At 40.5% G+C, this 19041-nt stretch overlaps 1 protein-coding gene across 1 annotated transcript in view; it reads left to right on the forward strand.

Annotated features, from left to right (window-relative positions):
* Window positions 1–326: 326 nt before the first annotated feature.
* LOC145403256 (ecto-NOX disulfide-thiol exchanger 1) overlaps window positions 327–19041 on the forward strand; it is a 45120-nt gene continuing 26405 nt past the window's right edge. Inside the window, exons 1-8 of the mRNA XM_080275072.1 lie at window positions 327–441; window positions 1979–2179; window positions 3260–3421; window positions 6144–6216; window positions 6289–6414; window positions 7734–7912; window positions 13178–13416; window positions 15550–15751. Coding sequence (XP_080131198.1) covers window positions 348–441; window positions 1979–2179; window positions 3260–3421; window positions 6144–6216; window positions 6289–6414; window positions 7734–7912; window positions 13178–13416; window positions 15550–15751 — 1276 coding nt within the window. The 5' untranslated portion in view covers window positions 327–347. The remainder of the gene's footprint in view (window positions 442–1978; window positions 2180–3259; window positions 3422–6143; window positions 6217–6288; window positions 6415–7733; window positions 7913–13177; window positions 13417–15549; window positions 15752–19041) is intronic.

Raw genomic sequence — 19041 nt, forward strand, 5'->3', positions numbered from 1 at the left:
ACAGAGTTTTTTATCTTGAAGTTTGATTGACATAATTGAATATTGACAGAAGCATCTGCACGGCCTCTTTTTAGAAAATAGTGTGAGACATAAAGTGAAGTATCACAGTTGTCTGTAAAAGTGTAAATTGAAACATCGGAGTACTGTACTTTGTGAAGCATTGACTGGATTATTAGAGTTGTCAGTGAAGCCTGAGTTGAAATTTTTTAACTGCCGAGTTGACCAAGTGAACAATGAACCGAGATCTCCTGGAAGATGCTCTGTCCCTTCTTGGTGAGCCAAGTGGGAGCCGGAGCCTTGGGAGTGGACCCAGTGGTGGGACACTGGGGTACCGGGTACGCCTGAGGATGCAGCACATACTACGAGATGTGGCAGAGCTGGCATATGAACGCCCTCAGTTCTTCGCTCATGTTCCACCACCACCACTGCTTGTTGGCAAAGGTGATGCTAGCAGGATATCAATACACAGGCAGTCCTCATTAATGTACAAGAGTATGTCAAGGTGTAATATGCAATATTAATTACTAAAGACAAGTTGTTGTTAAGTCTTGTGTGCCACTTAGAATAGGGCCTAATATCTTTTACATGGCAATTTGTTACCTATCAGGGTTTCTTTCATGGGAACCAGGCAACTTCTAAGAAACTAGGCATGATCTGATGATGCAGTTGCTACTGTTGAGCTTATGTTACTGATGTATCTTATCATAGTGAAATTTAGTTAACTGGAGTAATAGGTGTTCAGTGTTGACTGAGTGATATTGACATCATTGACATGCTAGATTGGATGCTTATTTTATTTTGTGTTGATTGGCCTAACTCGTTCAGTCTAGTGACTCATTTTCTGATACATTGTATATTCTTGTTAACTTTAGACTGTATTATGCAACTTAGGGGTGATGTTTGAATTTGAATTGGTTATAGTTTGCCTTCTTTCACCCCATCAGTATTAGAGGCCTTTCCTAAGCAAAATAAAATTGTTTGGTAGCAGGAAGAGCAGGCTAAAAGAAGAACAGCACCATATTCAAAGAGTAAAGGAAAGGTGATGATTTGAGCCAAAACTTGCCAAAGGTACTTGTTCATGGCACTGACGCGGAGCCTACTCATGTGGCATTGTGCTTCCTGGATGGAGCAACTGTGGCATCCACACAAGAACCAAACCTCTTCATGTTTCCCAGCACCTCACCTTGGATAGGAGCCTGATTCAAGATTGGTGGTACTCCGTTAGGGACTACCAGATCCCGACACTGTAGCCTGTGTATTCTACTGTAATTGTAAGAGGGTCCCACAAAAGCAGTTGCTTTGCTGTGGGCAGTGGGTCCTCTCATCCAGACAGATTGGAGTAAAGCAACAACAACAACAACAACAGTAATATATGTTGATCTTGGAAGGAAGATTTTTGTCTTAGGATGTGACTAGGAGGGTGTATGTTTGAGGTGGAAAGGGAGGGAGGGGAGGGGGGAAACCAGTGATAAGGTGAAGGGATGGTATGGAGAGGTATGAATGAGGGTGTTGTGACTTCGAGAGAGATCAGCCTGATGGTGGAGAAAAAAAGAGACTTGGATGCAGTTCAGTTGTAGCCACCCATTCTGGTATTAAGATGTTTGCCTTTAGGTAGAAGGATAGGTATGTCATATGTCAAGACTTTGTGTTATTGTAACCCCTCTGGTGCTACTATGTTATTCTCTTAACTCCTTTAATCTGATGCATTTTCTGTTTTGTTCTTGTTACTTGCATATGAATAGTTTACTGTTCAGTTTAGGGGATATTTCTGGTAGTGGAGGGGTTAATGAGAGCTGTATCTATCCCTTACGGTTTGAAAAGTCACCCATAGATTGAATAAAAGCATCTAAGAATAGCAAGAACTAAATGAGAAATACATCATGATAGTGAAGGGATTGGAGGATGATTTACATTATTGTAGTGAAGGAGTTTTCAGATGTCAAAGTAATGGTACTAATTTTTGTCTTTGCCCCAACAGATGGTCCTCCCCCAATGCCACCCATGCCCCCAGGGCCACCCCCCTGCACCACCATGGCCAGCCCTGCCCCAACCAGCACACAGGGGCCACCTAATATGACAATGATGGCCCCACCTCCACCCCCAGGCCCTGCTGGACCCCCTGGACCACCTCCTCCCCCACCGGGTGCTCCAGTGATGCCTGCAGATTACCCTGCAGCAGGTGTGTGACTCAGTATTTTGTTAGTTTTCACCTGATAGGACTGGTTATGTAACACTGTAGCAAGATATACAGTACAGATGTAAAAAGTAGCTTTTTTTATCATAACACTGTCAGTGGTGATTTGTAGAGTTGATATTACATACTAACAACTTCAGTAAGGTTTATTGATGCATGAAATTTGATGTGCATTACTTATGAGGTAGGAATCAGTCTCCTTGCTTAATAGTTAGATCAGTCATCCAATTGGCCATCAACTTAACTGAGAGTGTCAGGAATCAGTTTCAGGTATGAACAAGCTTGCTTTTAAAATGCAGTGCTTCCTTTACATTTCCAGGGATCCTGATAAATGAAGCAATATTCTGAGATGCATAAGCTTCTTGATTAGGAAATTAAAAGCACAAAATCCATTTACTTTTAGACTTCAAGACAATAATGAATTGGAAGCAACTTTAGCTAAATAATAGGTGTTAATTAATAGTGAATCAGAGGCAGCTTTAACTGAATAATAGGTGTTAATTAATAGTGAATCTGAAGCATTTTTAGCTGAATAATGGTTGTTGATTAATAGTGAATCTGAAGCAATTTAGCTGAATAATAGTTGTTAATTAATAGCAAATTAGAAGCAACTTTTAACTGATTTTCCTTAATTTGGCAGAGATTTATGTCATATTGCAACATTTTCTTAATTAGCTGACTGGCAGAAGACAGTACTACAACTCTACGTCCATTCCATGGCACTTTTTCATGACTAGCACCATTTTTATGCTTGTGCTACAGTTCAGCATTCAAGTCGGAGAGATGGCTCTTTAAGGTCAGGTTAAAGTGGATGGAGTGTAAGTTTCTGATGTCCATACTCTTTGTGGAATGAGGTGGCCTGGAGCAATGGGTACAGGACTTGCCTTTACTGTAGTTGGTTTGATTTTAGACTAGTAACCAAAGAGACTCATTCCTTTATCGTAACCAAAGGACTTATAAACTTTTGTCTAACTGTAGCTTAGAACCCAGTTTGTAAAAGTGACCTAGTTTTTCAGATGAAAACAAACTGGCTATATTACCATTAAAACTGCCATACTTTTGCAGGAATGATGGGGCCTGGACCGATGGGTATGGGGCCTGGGATGGGTCCAGGGATGGGGCCAGGCATGTTGGGCCCCATGCAACTGGCAGTCAACCCAGCAACCAATGATGCACCGCTTGAGTTCAACACCAACAAGAACAAGCCACCTATGCCTGTGGCTGCCAGTGAGTTATTTGACTTATAATTTCTTTTCTTACATTGGGTGGTAACTACGCACTGATACTTATTATTTTAAGTCTTGGATGTGTTTCAGAATATCACAATTCTTTAAGTGAAATAAGCTTTAAAGATGGCAATAAAACAACTTGTATTTTCTTACTTTGAATGTAACATATGCGGTCAATCAGCATTTTACCACTTTCTCCATGTAATAGGTATTTTCATGCAGAGATGGCTGAGGAATCTGCTTTAAAGGTAGGAATGGAAGTGTAATGAGCAATTTTTTTTTCTTAATCATTCATTTATCACCATACCTAGTATACTTGCATTAGTTATACAGGCTGTAATTGATTGTTAAAATTGTAAAATTGAAGTCCCAGTAATATATATAAATTATGTCATGGAGAGAGACAGAGAGAGAGAGAGAGTGACTGAAAGTGGTTATCGTATCTAATTAACGGTAAGTACAGTAAAACCTTGATATAACGGACTTCAGTAGACCGGAATTCGCTTTTATTGGACTCGAGGAGCTACCGGACTAAATTCCTATATATCGGAAAAAGTTTGATAAAGCCAGAAGCAGTCCGGACTGCTTGACCACTTCAGCTATGTTCATCAATGTAAGGTAAATAAAAGACATGTTTATGAGTGTACAGTACAGAATTATTATATATATTATACCATTTGATTAAAGTAGTGAAGTTATAACACAGCACATTACCAAAATGGGTGTCAAAACAGTTTAAAAACCGTTGGTGAGATCCGGACTAATGTCTGATATATCAGAAAAAGTCCGAGTTAGCAGGGGGAAGTCCAGATGTCGCTTTTATCGGAATTTTGCATTTTTTGGAATGGCTGGGGCCCCAATTAGTCCATTATAATGAGGTCTTACTGTAGTTCCCTCACAAGTTGATATTGATTGTTAAAATTGTCAAATTGAAGTCCCAATAATTATCTTACGGAGAGAGAGAGAGAGAAACAGACTGAAAGTGGTTATCGTATCTAATTAACGGTTAGTAGTTGCCTCGTATGTAGATGACGTGGTGGTGGATTATTGATTTAGGTCAGATGTGAAATCAACAGAAACTGCAGTTTGTGTCAATTTTTGCTTTTGAAGGTAATTCCTCAGAGAGTGAAGCATCAGTGGATAGATGTAATTAATACCATAGATTAAGAGCAACATTACAGTATTCCCCTTAAATTGCTGCCTCATGTCTTGACTTTACATTTTTGCTTAGAGACCATTGACCTTGTTAGCATTTGTAGGTTGTTTCACTTGATGGCAACTCTCCTTGTATCATGATCTAGAACAATTTCCCTATTTTTCCACATATCCTGGAGATCCTCACGCAGAACTTACCTGGTAATCTCATGTCTTCATTTTTCTGCCTGTGGGCATTCTTACATCCACATTGATGCTTTTGATTCTCCTCAGCCAGTCACCATCTCTTTTCCTTTCAGCATATCCAGACCATCTTAACCTGCTATTTAGCATCATTTCTTTAGTATCTTTTATACGAGATCATTCTCATCTCTTATGCCAATTCTCTTTCTCAGTGCATTACTCTGAGTCTGCCACCCATTGGTGTCCAACTCATCCATCTCATCATTCTCATTTCTTTGCACTTCAGTCTGCTTGATCATCTCATTGGCCAAATGTTTCTGCCATATACTATAGAGTAACACTTCATGCATATTTTGTAAAGAGCATCCTTAGCATGAAAGGAGAGGCAGCAGTCTGCTAAGCTTCTTCTGTCCACTTATCATTCTCTTTTTAAATAATGAACAAACTGCTGCTGTTTGGGGGATAAAGGTTGTCTTCAGTGCTGATGATATGTGAGTCTGAACCAAGGTATTAGGGATGTGTGTGTAGTTTTTTAATAGAGTAGGGGAATGGAATATGGGATGTGTCTGTTCATTCATGGGGTATTTTATTGATAACCCTCCTCTCAACAACTGCTTGTTTTCCATTTCTGGTTTCTGAATTCTGGCATGTGGAAGGGTAGGAGTGAATGTGTTTAGCAGTGGAACAAAAGCATTGTGACTGGCGGGAGTGGGTTGCAGTATTTTAAGTAGAGTGATGTGTAGTACTGAACTAAAGGATTTTGAGTAATTTTCTGTTCCCATTATTGATATTTGCTGGATATAAGAAAACTGGTGGTCAAAGATTCCTGTTGATGAAGGTCATTTGCCTTGTGCATTTTAGTTTGAATCCATAAGAAGCAGCTGGAGGCAGTGGTCCAGTGGTAGAGTTGTGGTCTGTCATTCAGAAGTATACAAGATCCTTGGCTGAGTATGATGGGGCACAGTTTGGGGACTTGAATTTCATTACTATAATCATAAGTAATAATACAGAAGACCCATTGATGTGTAATGAAAATACCTCCTCTCAATACCATAACACCACTCATGAATGAGATAGCCCTAGCTTGTGTTGAGTATGGACTGTGTGGTAATAGCATGAAAATGGTGATGTATTAAGGTTTGTGGTAACATCTGTTGCATGTAGGACTGCTGGGTCTTGGGAACAGGGTTTCTAATTGATGCTCAGGGATGGGTACTGATAAAAATAAAATGCAGGAGGTGGGGTGGGGAACTGCCTTTTTCAAGGGTTAGTATGATATAGACACTTGCTAGTACTGTTGCTATCGTAAATTGTTCAGCCTAACCTGCACTAAAGAGACTGCATCATATTCATGGTTTATTTACATCTCATTCTTTCATCAGATAATGGAGAGATTGAGACTGGTGGAGGAAGCAGTGGAGGGCAGGAGGTGATGGTGGAGGAACAGCAGCAACAGCAGCAGCAGCAACAGCAGCAGCAACAACAGCAGCAGCAGCAACAGCAGCCAAGGCGAGGAGGGGATCGAAGTGACCGAGGGGATCGAGGAGACAGAGATAGAGACCATCGGGACCGTTCAGACCGCAGTGAACGCAGTGACCGATCTCGTGGCCGGGACAGAGACAGGGACAGGGATCGTGAGAGAGACAGGGACAGGTGAGTTTGTAGTATATCATAGATGTTGTGTTATTTTAACCCCTTCAGTCTCATGATGTACATATTATTCTTTCTACAGTTTTATTCAGCGTAGGGTAGATATGTTATCATAAAGAGGTAAGTGATGGCTGTATCTAACCTCTCCAGTTTGAAAAGCCTCTCCTTAGCTGAAAAATATTGTTTGATGATGGTGAGAATAAACTAAACAAATGCGTTGACAGAGTGAAGGTTTTAAGATCAAGTTGTATCCCATCTTGAGGTGGGAAAAATTATCAGGATAATGGTGGTGGTTGCATTATGCATGTTTAAGGGTATATGGATGATTTATGTGAGACATATATATCACCTTTGGAGCACTGCATGGGTGTGAAATGTCCCATTTATTATTCAGTAGATGATGATGATAATTCTGTATACCTGTATGTGTTATATATTTTGGTGGTTATGAGAGAAGCCAAGAAAAGAGGAACAGAAAGGGGAATGAAGCTGGTGGGGAATAGAATTCTTAGTGTGTGCATAATGTATCACGAAGTAGGCTAAACATAGGGATCTTATTTTATGGCAGAACTGCATCGATGTATGGAAGTGTTGTTGAGAAGGTATCCTTTCTGTAAGTAACATATCTATATTTGGGTACAATTCTTCTGTTTGAACAGTTCAGAGAAAGAAGCCACAGTGAAGTAATTTGGAGTGGCCTAAATGACATTTTACATATGAATGGAAGCGTGGCCCATTGGATTGGGCAAACTTGGGCTGTCTGGACGTTGCTACTCCTCACCCTGCCCTAGGGTAGGGAAGGAGGTCCGTATGATGATGATGTATTTGTTTATTGCCATATGCCTTAATCCCGTAAGGGGTGACCACAAACAAGTTTCCTCCATGTTGCCCTGTCCTCTTAGTCTCTCATTCTCCATCATCTCCTCTTGTTCAGACATACTGCACTTTTTTATTCTCATGTATGTTATTTATGTCATTTAAATATTGATATACACTGCAAAAATAATCCTCATTTTTATATTGAGTGACTTCTAAACTGTCACAACTGTTCCCATACATTTGGTGTTGTAAATTGGGAGGGGATGAGCAGATCAGTTTATTGGTAATAATAGAGATTGATTGGGAGTTTATGAATTTACTGTGGTCTTAATAGCTAGAGAGAGACTAAAAAAAGGCATTATATAATGAGAACTTACTTTTCTGGAGCATATTTATATTTGGTGTTGAAAAAAAAAAAAAATGGTAAGGAATAAGTATTAAGGAGCCTCATAAGCTGATGAGAGCACCACTGTATGACAACCTTACTTTATTTTCCTTCACAGGGACTCAGATAGGGACCGAGACCGTGACCGAGATCGTCAGGATCGTGACCGTGACCGTGACAGACGAAGAGATCGTGGTGGTGGGAGGGGGAAGGATAGTGGAGGGGGAGGTGGTGGTGGTGGGAGCAGTGCCAGCAGTGGTGGCAGGAACAGCTCTGAACCCATCCCAATCGGCAATGGTAAGTCAATGTTGGCTTGAATGGGATTGTTTCAGGTAAAGGTTTTGTCATTTTGTAGAAGTGTAAAGGTACCAGGTTGCTACATTTGAGGGGTGATTGGGGTCTACTGTTCGCGCAATGCCAATCGGGGGCAAATGAGGCTGGTCGTTTTTGCTCTAAATATCAGGACTAAGTAGCCTAGCCTTGGGTCCCTACACTTCTTTTTATATGGGGCAGAATGGGATTGGGCTTGATGATGATGATGGTGACCAGGTTGTTGACTGGGAGGTAGATGAGTTAGTATTGTATGTGGTGACTATAGATTTGGAGATATTACTCGAGAGCTGGCACAGAACACAGGAAGATGGAGGAATGCTGTTGGGTGAACCATCTGACCCCATGCTATGTATAAAATAGGTGAAAACTGAAAAGTGGTGTTGACATGATATTTTTGTGACCCCAAGCAAAAGTACATGTGAATTTGGTTGACAGCAAGAAAGTGACTACTGTTCGTCAGCCAGATGTTCATAGAGATTTTATTGAGGTTGTGTTGAAGAATTGTGTGTTGTGGTGGTGGGATGAATGTAGTGAGTATTTTGTGATGTGCGGGACCACTTTGTGGTGAGGGCTTGTTGGATTGCTTGTGAGGCTGATGGTTTTTTTTACACTGTATTAAAAGTGATAGTATAAACAGGTCCTGTATTTCCAATGGTTATTTCTGGAGCACCAGTAATTATTAGATGTGATCAACCTACATTCCACATTACAGCATGGTTAGTAACAGTACAGATAAGTCAGACTTGTTCCATCATCATCATCATGTGATTTAGAAATTACTGGGGGAGAAAAAAAAAAAAATTATTGTGGGTTTTTCATGTTCTGAGTCTTAACTCTCTTGATACCCTTCAGGTCTTTGTCTTGTATGTGTCCATCTGCAGCCAAGAACTGGGCAGCTCTTATCCTTCACTCGGATCTCAGAGATGATTGTGGTGTCTCAGGGTGGCAAAATAGTACCGTATTATTTGGCAGGGTTACAAATGTGGCAAGGAAACATTTTGGTTTGCCTTGAGATTTTTTTTTTCTTTTTTAAGTACAAGTTTATAAGTAAGGGTCATGGTCTATAATATCACAAGGTTTTACAAATAATTGCTACCGTAAACTCAGTGTAGCTAGCAAATAAGTTTCTTTGGTAACTCTGAAGCTTTATTAGGTAGTTTTCTTGACTGAGGTTTAAGAAAAAAAAAAGTGACATATTGACATACTGTACTTCTTTTATATATTTTCTTTACACATCCCTTTTAAAATCTATATTATGATAAAATCCACACTTTTAAAAACTACCAATATGCATTTAAAATTTTTGATCATAACTGTACTGATATGGAATATCTGCATGTGGCCAAGCAGACCCATCAACTGCAGACAAGCAATTGCCCCTGCAGGATTGTTCTGTGCATTGAACCAGTGTTCCCTTGTGACAGGCAGCTCTTCGCCATAGCGTAGCATAGGGAAGAGTATGGAGGTTTGGATCCTGGATGGATGCTGCATTTTCATTTCTCCACCCAGTTAACAGGGATACCTTAGTAGGCTCCTCATCACCCTGTTTTTTGGTCATATGGCTACCACTCAGTGTTATAAATGGTTTCCTGGGTTACAAGATAACTTAGCTTGTGTAGCCATGTATAGTTAAAGAATAGAATTAAAAGTGGCAGGGAATATGGCAGAAATAGGAAAAAAAAAAAAAATCCACTCACTCGATATAGTGCTGCTCTCGGGTGGTTGCCCTTTCCTTTCTTCCTTCCTTCTTTCCTTTCTTCCTTCCCCTTATGTCCCTTTTTCACTCTTTCTTTCCTCTTCCTTCTGCCTACGGGTGACCCTACACTGTGTGACAGGCCAAATGGTTTCCTGTACACCAGGAAACCATATACTGTGCGAGTGGTAACCATTTAACCAAGCTATGGTGCCTGGTGGTTTAGTGGGTAATTAAGGCACTCCAACTGGATTGAACTTGTGTCAGTTTATTTTCAAGGGGTGGTTGGGGTTTATAGCTCACGTAATTCCACCCAGGGATGAGTGAGGCTGGTCACTCTCATCTTAAGTATCAGGATCAACTTGCCTAACCCCAAGCTCTTACACTCCTCATGGGGCAACATATAAGTAGATGACGTATGATGTATGTATGTATGATAAAGATGAAGGAAGAAGCCGGCAGCTATACATCAAGTGAATGGATGATGGCCACCACCACCCACCACCATCATGATGAGGGTAGGATCCTGAAGTATGGAAAAGAAACTACAGTACGATACAAAATACAATACAAAACATCTGCATATACAGTAAATATTGTGAAATCAAGGTCAGGAGCAAGTGTGTCTGGTGAATATAATTATATACTAGAATAGTTCATTATGATGCATCATCATTTTCAGGTATGCCAGTATTAAAAGGGAACAAAATGTTAAAGCAGACATTTGAAGTACAGTAGTTGTGGCTGTACAGTACAGTATTTTATTTGGTAGGCAGTAGTTTCTTATAGATTGGTCTTTGCATAAGTTGAGTTTAGATAAAATGATAGTCATTCTTGTGGTGGCAACCCTTGATACCTGCCACATTGTAGGTGGCAGCCTCTCTCTCTCTCTCTCACACACACACACACACACACACACACACACACACACACACACACACACACACACACACACACACACACACACACACACACACACACCAGTGATGGCAACACCTTTCTGTATCATACCCTTTTTTTTTTTTTTTTTTTTGGAAAAGAAATATGATAATAATGATAGATGCCCTAGCCACTCCTACTGTTACTGTGGAAGTGGCAGAGCAAGAAATTGAAACAACTGTGGCCATAGTTACCTGTAAGTTGTGGAATATTTTCACCTTTTAGAGTATCTCAATTTCAAAAGAACTAAGAATTTCATTATCCGTCATTATTTTATGTGTTGCCATAAAAAATTGTTCATTTCGGCTTCACTCAGAGGGTTATGGACTGTTAGTATTCTTCAGCATTTAACAGTCAGGGATTGTGTATCCATACATCCAACATCCATTTCACTGGCAGGAGCATAGGAGCCCAAGGCTAGGCTGCTAAGTCCAGACACTGAAGAGAGTCACCAACTGCTTACCTAAGTGGCATTGCATGAGAAAGAAACTCCAACTGCCCATTGAAAGTAGACCTGTACAGGCAACATAAAGCTGGAACACGTTGAGTCACTAAACCACCAGTCATATAAACAGGTGTATGAGGGCCATGGGGCTAATGCATTACGGAGATCAGTACACAGCACAACGTCTCACGCATGATCTCTGCGTACATCAGTGACCTGTCCCATAAAGGGAAAAATACCCAAGTGCAACAGGGGTCTGGCTGAATAAACTGTTTGGTTTAACACAATAAAATGCTGTACTGTACCTAATTGCAACTATGCCAGACTGAAAGGGGTGGGGTTATAGTTTTCAGCCCTTTGACTGTTGGGGATTTTCCATAACTGAATAAAAGTGTCTGATGTTAGCCACAAAAAATAAAACTGCAGCAAGACCTCCTCACCCCATCCTTACATGTGGAAAAGTGGTCAGGGTGATGATGATGAAGAAACGGTGCATTAGATAAGTCCCATCAGTATTTCCAGGTGAGAGTTGCAAGATTATGCTGAAATTGATGAATAAGATTAGTGAATATAGTGCCAGTATGTATTTAACATGCAGGGTGTTCTAAAATTATGCAGTACAGTTCTCTATTTTCATGGTACAGTAACAAGCAAAGTGTTCTAAAATTATGCAGTACAGTTCTCTACTTTCATGGTACAAAGTTTGGTTGAATTATTTGTGATTTTTACGTTTTCTGCCAGTAAATGTTGAAATTCTGTAGGTACCGCCATTGTTCATCCATCCATCCATCATCCAATCCTCTGTTGCTCCATGAGGAGAGTAGGAGCCTGGGGCTAGGCAGGTTTGTCCTGACATTTAAGATGAATGTGACCTGCCTAACTCATCTTGAGTGGCAGTACATGAGCATTAAACCCCAACCACCTCTTGGATATAAACCTTCTCTGGCAAGTGGAGCACCTTAATTACTCACTAAACCACCAGGTGGTACTAAAATCTGGTTATATGGTTCCCACCCAGCATAGTAAATGCTTTCCTGGTGTACAGGAAACCATTTGGCCTGTCACTCAGTGAAGAGTCACCCATAGACAGAAGGAAGAGGAAAGAAAGATAGAAGAGGAAGTGTAAAGCCCCCCGTAGACAGACAGAAGAGGAAAGAATGGAGGAAAGAAAGACACCAGAGGATGGAAGGAAGAGAGGAAAGGGCAAACACCCAAAGCAGCACTATATTGAGTGAGCGGATGATGAGCAACCTGACCTACCACAGTTACATTGAAGTAATAACAGTTTTTAGGTATAAGATGAGTTGTAATATTTACTGCATATTTGTGATGGGTAGCAATGAGTAAATGGATGTGTGACCCACTTCATTTTGTGCCTTGTCAAGAGATTGTATTTGGTGGTGGACAAAAACTATACTTTAGCTCTATATTCTCTCCACCGCACATCTTCTTGACTAGCATCATATTATAGTGTTAATCTCATGTAACAAGTTGGTGGCAGAATAAGACAGTATTGCAGCTGTACATCTCTTCCATAGCACTGCTACATGAGTAGCATGACTGACTTCATAATCTAATTGTGATTTTGTTGTTACAGTTCATTGGCAGATAAAATATTGCTGCAGCTGTACATTTATCCATAGCACTCCTTCATGGCTAACATCATACTGTATTCTGGTGTTAATTTCTTGTTACAGCCCAGCATTCAAGATTGAGAGATGGAAATTTTAGGCCAAGTTAAAGTGGGCAGGGTATATTAGTATGAACAGTCAACATAAAAAGTACTGTATCACAGCATCAGAAGTTGAACTTGAAAACCCACAATTCCTGAGACACAAATGGATCTATGAAGGCTGGTACCTTGGACCATATAGCTTCACACTTTGTGTCCTTTTTATGTAAATTCTAGTACCGGTACTGAAAGTATACCAAGGTTAAATATCTATGCTTGCATCACAGGATGACCCATATATAACAATGCATCATGTGTGTCTCAGAATGCTAAGTGTTGTATGGGTTAGCTTTTTTTTTTTTTTTTTTTTTTTTTTTTTTTTAAGGGGGGCATGCAGGGGACTTAATAGCAATTTAAAAAATGTTTTAAAAGGCATCCTATAATGAGGACTGCCAGTACAGTGTGTGTTCTCTCTTACAGGCAACACACCAGTGCCACCAATGGATGCCGGTAACCAATCTGGGTCTGGCTTTGGTCCAATGGGTCCTGGCCCCGGACCCTGGGGACCCATGTGGGGACCAGCAGGAGGACCAATGGGCCCACTAGGACCAATGGGTCCTATGGGTGGACCAATGGGACCCATGGGAGGCCCTATGGGACCAATGGGACCTATGGGACCCATGGGACCAATGGGACCACCAGGGGAGGGACCACCTATGGTGAGTTTTGACAGAGGTAGTTTTAGTTGTATTCCTTCCACAGTGTTATAGCTGTTCAACCCTGCCATGAAGTGCTGACATGCTAGAATTCATCTCGGACAGCTGTAAAAATAAAACTGTGTTTATAAAGGTATACAAGCTTCTATTTTTTTTTTTGATCATATAGAGAACACCTGTAATTGTTAAATGTGGTCTGTTTGTATCACACAATACAGAGTTTAAGAAGCAACAGTACTAAAAGGTCAGACACATTCCAACATCACAAGCTTTAGAAATTCTCATAAATTATTTGTGGCTCGTCCACAACTTCTCACTGTCAGTTTTGACATTACACTGTCATGGTGGCTGAGTGGTCAGCATTGCTGACTGCAAAGCTGCCAACCCATTAGTGCCAGGGTTCAAATCCTAGTGTGGGCAGCTGGCGTCACTTGACTCAGGTGCCTGTCCACCATTTATGGATTGGTTGGTAGGTAAATGAGCACCTAGGGTAACACCTAGGAGAGGAAGCTGTGGTAACGAGGCTGATATAGTGGCCTTGTATCCCAGGATGTTGGGTGAAAGCCCCATCACAGACTCAAGGCCTAAGTTACAAATAAGAACACCACAGCTAAGCACCTCATGATGTCCGCCCACACCTTTACCTTTACCTTTTATCTTTGGAGGACAAAACTAAAATATTCATGCACTATGTTATCAAGACTTTATTAACGTAGAGTCCAGTAAATCATGTTGTATCAGTTGTTTTCTTATAAACTGCATGACCAAGTATGGAACTCAAAGTATTGGGCATTATAATGTAGAATTATGTATTATTTTGATACCAGACATCATCTGACCTTTTTACTGATCTTTATACTGTACTGTATTTATATTTATTGGCAGCTTAAATTTAATGCATGAGTGAGGTTTTAACTCTTTCACTTTGATGTTGTCTTTATATTTTTATTCTCTTTATCCAGATTACCTCATTCAGTTTAGGAGAGACTATTCATATTGGGGGAGTTAGATGTAGTCCTCATGAACCCCTTTACTACAAAATGGTGGTAGGTGGTGGCCACCACCATTCACTCACTTGAAATATTGGCGCCTACTTCTTTTTTCACCTTCATCAGTCTTTTTCTGTCACTTTCCTCTCTTCCAGTTTTTCCCATCCTTCTTGTCACTTTTTGTTACTATTCTTTCCACTTCAGGTGGCTTTACACTGAGTGACAAGTTTAATGGTTTCCTGTACTCTAGGAACCGTTTATAACACTGGGTGGTAACCATATAACCATATTTTGGGGTGATGTGGAGTCTACAATGATGTTCTTGTTAAATGGGTGGAGATGCAAATGTGGTGTCCATCTGGGAACCAGACCTCCATACTCTTCCCACTTCTCATTGTGGGGAGGCGCTATCTACCACAAAGGAAGATCAGTTCATTGCATGGGATGGTCATGCAGAGGCAGTTGCTTGCCTGCAGTTGATGGGTCTGCACAGCTAGACAAACTTGGGTTACTCAACAACAGTACAAAATACCTAGTTACAGACTTTCACTTCTTGTCTGTCCAGCTCAAATTTAAGAGTTAACTGATATTCTTACCCTTTTATGTACACAGTTTGTCAACTCAAGAACTAGCGTTTCAGTTTGTTTTTCCTTCAACCCACGACTTCTAGTATTTTAACCCCCGCTGGGCTTATACTTTGTAAGGTAGCTTACCTCCTGTGAGTTACTGCCTTTTAACCAGTGTAAATTGTACCTTATATGAGGCTTTCAGCTTGGGCCACACAGATCGTCATTGTGTCTCATTTGAGATCTGCAGCTTGGAAAAGGTTAACCGCTGTGTGTCTAGTTTGTACAGCTGTATTTTCAGTGAACAACAGACTCCCAGCCTTTAGTTCTTTCTTTCTTTCTTTTTTACATAAAAAATCTTAACTCTTGAAGTATGATGACATTGTTCTCATATAATTTTTCCTTTTGTCAGACAGTTGTTTTCAGGCTTCAGACCTGTCTTCTAATGAAAGGGTCAGAAACAGTCACTGCTGTGTTACTGTATTCAGCTAGGTGATGCTTATAGGCTTAGTGAAATTTTTAGTGAAAATTTTCAGTGAGGATGTAGTACCAGTATTAATTAACACTTCTTTCCTCTTTAGAGTGGGGATTTCCGCATCACTTGGGGTATGTTTGGATGGATGATGTCTCCTGAAGGACTGACAGCACCAGTGAAGAACCCACTGCAGTGTAAGAGCTGTGTCCTGGTGCCCCCCAACCGCCTGGCCCCACCCCCGACCACCCGGGAGAGACCCCTTGGATGTCGCACCATATTTGTTGGTGGCCTGCCGGAAAATGTCACAGGTAAGTCCCGAGAAGGGCCTGGATTCACAAGCAGGCGTACACTCAGTTCTATATTGTGACTGTTTTCCCAGCAAAGGCAAGGACATGAAAGTTTAAGAGTCTTCCAGTATGTCTAGTTCTTCCAGGTAATACAAATCTGTTACGACAGGGAAGTGATCTTTAATATGCTCGATTATCTCACTCTGGATTTAGTAGTAGCACTCATTGTCTTCGATATTGTGACCTGACATTCATCAGGACATGACCGTGGTGGAATGGAAAAGAGAGAGAGAGAGAGGGGAAGAAAAAAAAAGCCCATCTGAAAGCATGAAGATATGGTACTTTTGTTAGGGTTACGTTGATTGATATCTCTGTTGTGAGAACGAAGTGCAATAAGAGAGTAAGTGTATTGATGTTTTAGAGGCTGTATTACAATGAAGACATAGTGGATTGTTCATTAATTTAATTTTATGTTGCTAGGGAAACAGAGTAGGGTAATAGTCACATCATAATGTGGCTAAGTGACCCCTCTGGGAAGGGCAGTTTCTTTGGAATGGATCTCTGGTGGGAGTTCATTTCCACCTTAAATGGGTTGAGGTAAGATCCAGAAATAAGGATGAAGAAGCTTATAAGTAAAAGAATTAACATCATGTCCAGTGAAATGGGCCACGTAATCACTCACATATCATTCAGGCTTTAAATTTCTTGGCTTCACGTAATAAGCATAAACCATTGGGAGATATGTTTTGTATTTTTCCCTTAAGGCGCAGTTGCGTAAACCAATGGGATTGTGTAATTCCATCTGCTGCTGCAAGTACAGTATTATGAAGTAAGCGCTGAAGATAAGGGTGATGATGATCAGGAAATGAGAATAATCACCTGGGATGAAGAAGGCCAGAGCATAACATTTCTTGTGTGTGTAAAGCTCAGCATATACCAATAAGTCTCATCGATTTGTTAGCCCCTTCCGTGCTATTTTTTTTTTTTTTTTTTTTTGAAGCTTAGGAGAGTGCCACAGTACTGAAGGCTGCTTTCAAACCCTGTAAGTCTAAAAGTTGCTCCCAAGCTGAGTACTATCACACACACACACACACACACACACACACACACACACACACACACACACACACACACACACACACACACACACACACATCATCTAATTCTGTGTTGCCCTGTGAGGAGTGCAAGAGTCCAGGGCTGGGTAGATTTGTCCTGACATTTAAGATGAGAGTGACCACCCTCACTCATCCTAGAGTGGCATTACGTGAGCAGTAAACATGGAGATAATAAGAATACCGTATACTAAAAATTAAATCACCAGATTCAGTGGGTTAATGTTGTCACTAGCACACATACATGCAGTCCTCTTTCAGCCTACTTTTACATTAAGGTATTCATATCACAAACCACTTTTCTTGTACTTTCTACTCTGCATTACAGATGTTTCATTTGCACAGCCATTACATTGTACAGTATTGCACCAGGATACATAAAGTCTTCCACCAGTTTGTCTCCTGTCTTTCTCTAGCACATCACACCCTGAAGCACCATCACTTCTTAACCATCACATTAATGGCTTTAGAACTCCTTCATAGGGAACTTTGGCCACCTTGAAGTAAAATAGGAGGCAATTCATCCATAACCAAACATCAGAATAAGCATAAGTAAAGTAAATGTAAAGGAAGACCGCCTGTATTTGCAGTGACAAACTGCAGATAGGAAGAGTAAGAGGATAGTGTTTAGTAGGTAAAGTAAAATTTTTGTGTGGGAATGTGAAGGACAAAAATATATATGAAATTAGGACCCTTGTTCGGAAGAGTTGATGTGTGGAGGAGTTAGTACAGTTTTAACCCAGCTTGAACCTTGGGAGGGTAAGGGGAGTAATTTCACAGGTACAGTAGAAGTCCGATTTTTTGGCATCTATGGGACCAGGCAAGTGCCGAAAAATCAAAATTGCCGAATTATCAAAAACCCTACCCACTCAGTACCTCATGTGTTTCGGTGAACACTATCATCACTACTCATATCATTACAAATGTGCTTGGAGAGAGTACTGTATACTGTTTGATACTGTAGAATACTGTAATGAATACAGTACTATACATGAATATGAAAAATAAAGAAATTAGTGAACATACTGTATATAAATGTAATGGTACAGTAGGCCTACAAGTTCACATGCACTTACCTAAACTTATAGTAGATTCCTTAATTACATATGTACAATAGAAGGGGTTGATTGGACTCTGCTACTGCTGGAAGAATTCCCCAGCAGTAGAAGGTCCTGCAACAGGCTCTAAGGACTCATGGAGAATTTCAAGACTGACGAAAAAAATCGGAAAATCTGCCGAATGATCAGAGATTTTCGTAAATGGGACTATTTCTCAAAACTGCCGAAATATCAGATTTGCCGGGGAATTGGATGCCGAATAATTGGACTTTTACTGTAGTTTGAACTTTTTGGCATTAGCTTTTCACATTAGAGTCTGGAAGTTATAGTTATTCCAGATCACAGTGGTTTACCAGATGTTTTGACACAACATAAAACTTCTCACTTCATCATTAGATTTCTTTACTATTTTGTTGTTTTGCTGGGATTACCAGCGAAAGAAAGAAAAAGAAAAAAAAAGTCCCATAGTGCTCATGTATAAGGGTCCTTGTCTAGGCATCCATCGGCCCGAACATTTAAAGGTAGTCAGCCAACCTTTGCCTCTGGTGTAGTCCTTTTACCTTAACTTGGCCCAGATATTTGTCCATTTGCAACTAATTTCACATAGTTCAGTGGCAGAATAAGACAGTGTTATGGCTCTGGGTCCTTTCCATAGCACTTCTTTGTGACTAGCACCACATTCCAGCATTAATCTATCATTAAATCTCAGCATTCAAAGTGGAAAGATGGCAGTTTTATCTTAAGTTAGAATAAAAAGGGTATAGCAGTTTACCTAAATGAAGCCCCAGGAAGCAAAGCACTATGATGTGACAAGGCTCTGACATAGATACAGCAGGATAGATACCCCACCCTGACCTTAGTGTGGGAGTGTGGGAAAGTGTGTGAGTTTCCAGAATCAGGCCACACCCAACAGCTGGGGAGGGTTTAGGGTAATTTGTGTTGGCTATATTTAGTACTACAGTCAGTATCAAAACTCTGTCACCTCTCGTGCTTCATTTCCCATGGTTTATGAAAATTAGTGTGGTGATTCTGCAGAAGCTGACACTGATCATTGACCAAATAAAGTGATCACTGTAGGTTGCTGTGGTTTCAGCTTACTGATTTTCATAGCCTATGGAGAGAAAAGCAGGAGAAACAA

This window comes from Coenobita brevimanus, chromosome 60, assembly GCF_032717465.1.
Source record: "Coenobita brevimanus isolate Jiangsu-jjx chromosome 60, ASM3271746v2, whole genome shotgun sequence".
In the NCBI taxonomy this organism is placed as follows: Eukaryota; Metazoa; Arthropoda; class Malacostraca; order Decapoda; family Coenobitidae; genus Coenobita; species Coenobita brevimanus.